The 8826-nt window shown below is 36.2% G+C and overlaps 1 protein-coding gene and 1 long non-coding RNA gene across 2 annotated transcripts; both read right to left on the bottom strand.

Moving 5' to 3' along the window:
* Window positions 1-377: 377 nt before the first annotated feature.
* On the bottom strand, window positions 378-2745 carry LOC108362032 (putative uncharacterized protein DDB_G0285119). The gene is made up of 3 exons (XM_017614860.1): window positions 2426-2745; window positions 658-2309; window positions 378-599 (listed from the first exon to the last, which is right to left on the bottom strand). Exons 1-3 carry the CDS (start codon window positions 2556-2558, stop codon window positions 420-422), a joined length of 1965 nt encoding a protein of 654 aa, XP_017470349.1. The 5' UTR covers window positions 2559-2745; the 3' UTR covers window positions 378-419.
* A 2035-nt stretch (window positions 2746-4780) lies between these two features.
* LOC108362033 (uncharacterized) lies at window positions 4781-5540 on the bottom strand. The gene is made up of 2 exons (XR_001847402.1): window positions 5359-5540; window positions 4781-5283 (listed from the first exon to the last, which is right to left on the bottom strand). It is a non-coding gene; the product is annotated as an uncharacterized LOC108362033 (long non-coding RNA).
* Window positions 5541-8826: the final 3286 nt, after the last annotated feature.

An 8826-nucleotide genomic window follows, 5' to 3' on the forward strand; every position in this document is an offset into this window, starting at 1 on the left:
GAAGGCATCCTTAAACTTTTCAACATCCCTGCAAACCAAAGTTCCCGAAATCCTAACGAAATCTTTAGGAGTATCTCATTTCTGTAACGATTTTTATATGAAGTGGTTGACACGAACTCGTAAAGAAATTTCTGTGCGAAAAATAAGGAAAATTCTGGAAAAATTCTGAAACATATTCTTCACATAGCAGAATTATTTTCGTTGCTTCACAGATCTTCTTCAGAAATTTCGTAAAAGAATGGAAGTGTGCGTAATTTATTTCATTTTAGAAAATTCGACAAAAAATCGAATTAAATCTTATCGAATTCTTTAAAATTTCTTTACAATGCAGAATACTCTGAAAAAATGGTTTGCAGGGATATTACTAAAAATTCATATATGTATATATTTATGTTTTCATATTATTTTATTGATAAAATTTATGCTGGTAAAAGATCAAAGTCATCGCTGACGTGTACTATAGGTACATGATCCTTATCAATTACAGTTTCACATTTGTAATCCCATAACTTATGTTTCTTCTGTTCGATATCCCAATTCATCAACTGTACGGCATGCAGGCTTTCAGCTTCATTATGGTGGCGCAAAACCATAGCTTCCTAAAAATATATTACACTTCATAAAAAATACACATGATCGGCCTATGCAAGCGCGTACCTTTATTTTATCCCATTTATCGTCGACATCCTGCAACCAGCTTAATAGTTGCCGTCCATTGAAACGATATCGCGCATTTTTATCCTTTTCTTCCTGTTCAGATGTCGGTATATTATAGACTTCTTGATCTTTAAGAAGCGTGCATACTGAATATGGTACGGGTTGACATGAAATATTACGCGCAGCCTTCGAGTGAACTCGTATCATTTCCTGTTCAACATTCAAGCACAATTTTTCGCGTTCTACTATATGACGCTGTAGCAATTCATTGCGCTCTTGTTCTTGGATACTAAAAATTTCTTGCATTTTTGCCGGTATCGTACCTGGCGTTACAGTTTCAACCTTCTTTTCGTTACTTGCAAGAAGATAGGTTTTCTTGTTTAGTAAATATTCATTATAACCTTGCGGTGGTCTCGGTTTAATGGGATAAATATTTCGCCACTTTTTCTCAATCTGCCTACGTATATTAAGATACATTTGGAAACAATTTGTAAATGGAAAATCATGTGAATGTGTTTCTGAAATGGTCGAAGATGCTTCTGTATTTGAATTATGATTGCCATTATTCTTGTTATTGTGATTGTCATCGTGTTTTGAGCGTATTTTACGCTTACGTGGATGCAATTCGACGCTATGCGAATGTACATCCTTCGATGAAGAGGTCGATGATGTGGAAGGACTTGGCAAATTAACGATATTCTCATTTTCATATGTTGGGTTTTGTTGTATCGGACTTGCGCTGACGTTTGTAAACGAAAGCTTGTTTTCTGTATTACCTTCGTTAGCATTCGATGATGCTGGCGATGGTGAGCTGCTCTGCATTTGTGGTGACGAATTATTGGAACTACGCTCAGCGCTGGTAATGCCACTCCGATGTGAGCTGCGAAGCACACGATGTAGATTTTTTTCCTCATTTAACAATTTCATATTCTTTTCATCCATAACAGTGCACATGTTGTTAATTTTAATGGGACTCTCATTTGGACTACTGCATTGGGCTTCACGTTCGCTGGAATCATTTGTGTTTGAACTCACTACATAGGGTAAGGCAGCATTGCGAGATGTATTAATTTTTCCCGTGCGCGATACATTTCCATCTGTATCTATAGAACAGTTCTGTTGTGGAATGACAATTTTCAAAGGTGGTACTTTCAAACCGCCACTATATAAAGAGTCTGACATTTTGAATTCCTCATCCTCCGTATCGCCCTCAAATTGTTTTGTGAATCCAGTTTTTGTTAAGTCAGACTGCTCTTTTTCTGTTGAATTCGAGTTTTTACTAGGATTCGGTGAACCCTTAGCCGCCGTCGTTTGCTTGATTGCCTTCTCAGTGCGGCCGGGTAGTCGTGCAGCTGAAGTGGATTTAGAATCTTTGCCAGCATCTACTTCTTTGCGTTTTTTCTTCTTGACGTCATCACAATCATCAAATTCGTCTTCATCGACGTCTGAGAAATTCCTTTTACCCTGACTTGATGAAGCCGTATCTGCACTTCCATTGCCATCATGTTCACTTTTGCTTTCGGAATTAACTTCATCAGTAGTCAATTTATCGCGGCTGGTATCTGAGTGATCGTGCTTTTCAGAGGAGTTAACATCTTCGGCGTCATCACTTTTCTTGTGTTCATTCTTTTTGATGTGCGCTCTTGAGGCCTCTGAAAATGTGTTTGCATACATATGTATGTATGTGAAAATTAACTTATTCATATAAGGTGCATTGGTCACCTTATTAAAAAAATGCATAATTGATCTTATTGAATCTTTAGCTTACCTGTCGTCGAGTTCGCCGTCATCTGAATAAGCAGTGCCATTTGCTGTCTCTCAGACATCGGTGTATTCGGGCTGGGCCTAGATGTTGTGACTCCTGTATTATATCCCACTCCCCTCGGTCTTGGGGGTGGCATAATATCTTAGTAATATTGCGTACCCAAAATGTTAAAAGTTAAATTCCCAAAGAAACAAAATAGCAAAACGTTTACAAAGCAAAATGAACACAAATACGCACACTTAATCCTTTTCATTTAATATATGAATGATAAACTCGTCAGTTGGCGGAACAGCGAAATGGTGAAACAACTATAGGAAGACAATGGAAAAAATTAAATTTAATTTTAAAAGAGTTACCAGGATGTTCCTCAGGCTTTAGTTTTCCGAACATTTGCAGCCACTTGGAACAAATGATAGCACCCAAACAAAGAACGTAAATCTATAAGAAGGGACAACACGCTATAATTGTAGCGAGTGGTAACATCAGGAGCAGGCCTTCCCTTTTGCCTAAATACGTTTTTTGATTGGATGAAAGGAGAAGGCACGCTCCTTATGTTCAAACTCGGTACAAGTATAACGTGTTGTCTCTTCTTATAGATTCACGTTCTTTGACCCAAAGAACGTATATTTACGTTCTTTGTAGCACCATAGCAAAAGTCACCCAAGCACCTCATTAGTAGAAATATTAAGATTTTTGTATTGGAATCGATAGTTGGTCGGTTGGTCTATACTGTTCGTCCATTTTTAACGTTTGACCGTAAACAGTTTGTTCCTGAGCCAAACATTTACAATTAATTTTTTACATTTCACAATTCCTGCATCTAGCACCTCATTATTTTTATTTATTAACTGACATATATAGTGTTCGTCGTTATTTCGTCGTTTTTTTATCTCTAAAATCGAGCAAAAAACGTCAATAAATTCATAATGTAATGATTTTCCATTAGCGTTATGGAACGTCATAAAGCGTCGCAAAATGGCAACGTTGCAAACAAAGTTGTATGAAGGACCTATAGCAAGTCCGGATGGCAAATATGAATTGAAAAAAAAGAACAAATGCTACATTTGCAGCCCTTTTTTGTCACGTTTCCTGAATCCCACTATTAAGATTTTTGTATTGCAATCGATATTTCTTCGATTGTTCTTTACCGCTCGTTCATTTTTAACGTTGGTTCGTTAGCCACACATAATAGCTTTGTTCCACACGCTTTTCGGGCTGCTCCCCTAATTAGAGCGTAAAAATAAGTTACTCTCTCACAAGTGTCAAAAATGTGTCAACACGTGGCAAAAGTGCCCGGAGCGTGAAGAACGCTTAAACCGCATTTCGTGCTCGGAATTAAAATATCGTGCCTAAACTATGATTTTACGTATATGTATCTTATATCGCTAATAAAATTACCAAATAACCACATTTTCTGAAAATTCTGTTGTATTTTCCACTTTTGTGTTTTATAAATTCAATAAATTAAATTAAATGAAATGAAATAAAGTTTGCTTTCCGATTTAAACAACAACAGCTGTTATTTCAAATTGTCCTTTTGCACATTTGTGCCCGGAAAAAAAGTTCGGGCTATTTCGTGCACAAAGAAGAAGACATTTACTACCCAAAATTGGAACGTATTCGCTCTATATTACTCACTTTTCTAGCGTGAGAAACGCTTTCTGGGCTGATCGGGCTCGTGTGGAACAAACCTCATGATTCAATAATACAAGGTTAGATAATTATTGGCAGCTGCGGTTTGACACTCCTTGCAAAAGGTTGCAAGGTTGAACGAAATCTCTTCGTGCGAAAATGGTAGTAGAGCAGTACGCAAAGTAGGCAATTAGTACTGAAATTCCTTTTGTAAATTCTAATGTGTTTGCAGGAAATCTGGCATTTTAAACGAAATGTTGGGCGTAATATTGATACATCTACGTGATTTACGTAATTTATGTGCTATTTAGCTGTATAAAAACTGCAAAATGACTCAAAATTAAAATAAGACTACTATGAGTAATGATGTAAATATCCAATTTAAAAACAGTTTATATTTTCATCAGTTAAATATGCTTCATATGCATATAAAAATAAACATATTGCACAAAATGTAAATTTGCAAAGAAGCAACACCGTGCCACTGCTAAGGGAGCGGTGCGAGAGAGACAACTGTCAGTTTATCGAACCTTGTATTATTGAATGTAGGAACAAACCAAATAATTACTTTTTAATTTTTGACTTAACGCTAAACATTACGTTCTTCGTTCAACGACAAAACATACGAACATCTTCAACACCTTGTTGTGTACTATTTGCCTTTAATTGTTTGTCAGTTTTCTTTTTGTTCCGTCAGGATTATTGTGTATCACCTGGTGTGCTCCATTTAATATTTATCACTTTTTTGCAAACAAAAACTAGTAACACTATATAGTTGGAAAGTTTGTATTTATCGCATTGGTTTATTGTAAAATATAATGTTCACATAACAACAACTTCTATTACATACGTTACGCTGGCATACACAATTGGTTAACGAAGTACGTGCTTGATAAAAAAAAGTGTTCAAAATATGTTATTGATTTTTCAATAGTTTGTGTAAACTCTACTGTGTCTTAATAATGCACAATGTTACCGCAGAAAAAATATACAACCATCATCATCGCATGTAAGACGAACTTATAGCGTTAATTAAGTAATTGGTAAGTGTGGCCAAAACTTTGATTTGTAGAAGAAGAAAAAAAAAAACGATTTATGACAAACTTACGCACGCATATCAGAGACTACTCTGCTATACTATTGATACCAAGAGGAGGCTGTGTGGGGATGCGTAATGCAAAAGTGGGCGCCACTGTAGCGGCAACGGCAGCGGCCGTCGTCGTCGTGTACTAGAAAGATATACATATGTCCAAAAGGGGTGTTTGCATTAGCATATAGCTGCATATACATATGTACATACATACATTCTCATAGTATACGTGGAATCGTGTGCGCTAATGATAATCATTCGCCAATATTTATTTTTTATATACGTCCATATTTATAGAAAACAGTTGATCGCGCGAGTTTTATAACTTTTACAACTACATAGGACGTTGCTATTTTGCCAAAGATGCCAATGAAATTAAAAAAAATTTTGGTTTTACCGGCGGTATAGGTAGGCCTCGAACGATTAAATCAAAATAATTATGTATATACAAAAACTGCAAAAACAAAACAATACGGCAAATTTTAGCAAAGCAAGATTCTCCAAAATTTACAAAACGTGACTTTGCCTATCGCATTGTACAAATACAACTCAATTTACCTATGCAGAGGACTTATGCAATGGAACATACATATGTATGTACTTCGAAAGCTGGTTGACCCCCCACAGATTCTAAGGGTTTTAGTAATTGCATGATGAATGCTAATTAGGTGATCAATCACCCCAACCAATGGCTAATTCATAATATCCCGTAGAGGCTATAACGCCCCGACTTCAAAAGTAAAACAGTTTATTTTAGATGATTCGAACGATATAATTGGTTATTTTGAAATGATTTCTCTGTAATGCAAAACTACACATAAATGTTGCTTAAGTTTTTTGGCGGTTAGGCCTCTATATATCACATAACATAACATACATATTATAACCCATATTTATATATCTACATGTTTATAGATTAATGGCCTTATTCATAAAAAATAAAGTAGGTTTGTACTACGTTCAAATTGACGAGCTAAACATGTTAAATGGGCTTAAACCAGTTAAATGAACAAAACATGTTCATAAACAAGTTAAATCGCATGCAATTGTTGTTGGAAAATTGAACCAGTTAAATCATTTAACTCGTTTGAAAACCCGTTCAGCGCAGAGTTGTATCAGAAAGCTTTCTGCTCCGGCCAATCAGAAAGATCCAAAAGCTTTCATTTGACACGCCAACGCTCAAAAAATTTATATTCTGAAAAATATTAAAAATTAAAAATTATCAAAAAATATCAAAATAGTATGCATGTCTGCCCGCCAAAAAAGAGGCAAAGGCGGTAAATAGTTATTTCCCATGAGGTCTCATCGTACGCAGAGATAAATAGTGCATAGGAACTAAACATTTTGAAGTCTCTAAGTAATCCGTATGCGATAATATCCTGAAGCAGACATTCGCACAAAACAAATTGAAACACAAAAACTTGATTTTGAATATTTTTTTTTTGAATTTTTATTGGTAATTAAACAACCGTCAAAGTTAACTCCAAATGTTCAATGTGGACGATTGTGTTTTCCAAAAAGCTCTTTTTCATTTAACAAGTTAAATGGGGCCAATTTGAACGTAATATCAAAGAGCTTTATAAAATGATGTTTTCATACATTTTTCAGTTTATAAACCTTTTTTGAAGCTACTTTATTTTTCATGAATAAGGCCATAAAGTTATAAGCTACGTATATGTGAAAACATACCTATTTTTTGTTATAAAAAATGTTCATCGTATCACACTGCATACATATTCATGTACGCTAGCTATTAACGCTTGACAAATTTTATGTATTAAATTAAGCAACGCTAGCTCAGTAAATATTTTTCAGCTTTGAACACAGACAAAATATATTGCGCTTGGTGTTAAATAAAATATATAAGAAAGATAGATACTTATGTATGCATGTATGTATATGAATGTACTTTTACCCAGCCAGCAGCGAAACGAACGTATTTCGCCGACGATTGCTCGATCATGGCGACTGGGAATGGAATTGATGAGTTGTGTTCGAAAGTAAGTAAATAAATAAATAAGTTAATAAATATATAAAAAAAAATCAGCTGCGATCTTGTTCACCACCTGGACGAAGGAGGCAAGGTATATTCAACAAGGTAGAAATGACAACTCAGTCGAGCTCTCTCATAGCTGACTGTAATGTCAAAAAATGTAAACAAAGAAATTAACCCTTTGTTATGCGTGTACCAAATTTTATCATTAGTGTTCGCGGAGCATTTGCCCTGAATGAAACATTGGCCCAGTTGCTCGAAAAATATAGTCGTAGGTATAGTTTTGTATCTAATGTATGTAGTGCATAAGGTATGAGTTTTGATCTAAAATTGGTTAAAATGTCACGCAGTAGCGCACAACGGGTACAATTAACGATTTACTGATATGCAGGCACTTAGTCATTCGAATTTTGTGGTGTCCTCTAAGTCTATTTCAAGATCCTAAAGGGTGCTTATATAGTATGTTAGTGTACTCGTGGATCCGGTCGTGCTTGTTTATGGCACACTTGCTCAGTTTGAGTATGTGCATCAACAGCTAACTTCGTCCCCACAGACACCTCAGGTACGGCCGAATCTTGGGATAATTGAAGCATTGGGAAATCGCAAGGTAGAGGTACTCTGCCTGGGAACAAACGAGAGTGCTTAGAAATACTCAGTTGCAATGGGCAACAAATATAAAGTCACTGGCCCTAAAATGGTTCTCGCACACACACGAAGAGTATTCCAATGAAACCCCGCAGCTATTCGCCCACCTTTTTCGCTTCACTTGACAATAAAGTTTGTTGTCCTGGGTCTTGCCACACACAGCACACCGTTCGTAAATCCTATTAATTTTATTGTGTATTTAAAATCAGTAGCACAGCTCACAATTGAAAATTTAAACTAAAAAATTCGAATTTTTAATTGTATAGGGTTAAGAGTTGACATTTCAGTGGCAGTTTAAAATNTAAAAAATTCGAATTTTTAATTGTATAGGGTTAAGAGTTGACATTTCAGTCGCAGTTAAAAAGAGAGAAATGTCAAAATCACTTCTACCTTGTTATGCCCAAGGTGTATTAAACAAGGTGTGATTGACAACTCAGGTAGGCTCTCTTTTAAGGTACTATTATGCCGAAAAATATAAACAATCGATTCAAAATTCATACAAAATTTCAATTTGACTTTATAGGATGGTTCTTCTGATAGTAATGTCAAATTCAATCACACTTTGTTGAATACATTTTGGTTATGCCTTGGAAGGAGGTCAGGCTACCGCTGGGAATTCTCGACGATGATACACCAATTCCGACGGTGAGTAACCCCAAAATACTCGGAGTTACCTTCGGCAGTCCGCTCTCTTTCTCTGCGCACGCAACCGCTATTGTCAACAAAGTACAGAGCCGCAACAGGGTCCTCAAGTCGCTAGCCGGAAGTTTTTGGGGCAGTGACAAAGAAAAGTTGCTGGCAATATACAAGGCAATAGGCCGACCGGTTTTAAATTACGCAGGACCAGTGGGGTCGCCGGGGACTAGTAGGACGCAGTGGATGAAGCTGCAGACGACACAAAACACCGCACTAGGGACATCGATTCGGTTTGTATGGGAGGTTCCACGCTTCTTTTATATATCGAGATTTTTGTTAGCCTATAACCATCCTTTGAACGTCTGCACCAGGAGTCCGAAATTTCGAAAAAAATCGGTTCAGCCGTTC

This window comes from Rhagoletis zephyria, unplaced genomic scaffold (genome assembly GCF_001687245.7).
Source record: "Rhagoletis zephyria isolate East Lansing unplaced genomic scaffold, Rhagoletis_zephyria_1.1 Rzeph_scaffold_00911, whole genome shotgun sequence".
Taxonomy (NCBI): Eukaryota; Metazoa; Arthropoda; class Insecta; order Diptera; family Tephritidae; genus Rhagoletis; species Rhagoletis zephyria.

Excerpts from the sequence above, each read along its gene's own strand:
- LOC108362032 (XM_017614860.1), bottom strand. The coding sequence starts at position 2,558 with ATGCCACCCCCAAGACCGAGGGGAGTGGGATATAATACAGGAGTCACA. Across the intron at positions 2,310-2,425 it reads GACGGCGAACTCGACGACAG|AGGCCTCAAGAGCGCACATC; the intron begins GTAAGCTAAAGA and ends ACACATTTTCAG. Across the intron at positions 600-657 it reads ATAAATGGGATAAAATAAAG|GAAGCTATGGTTTTGCGCCA; the intron begins GTACGCGCTTGC and ends ATATATTTTTAG.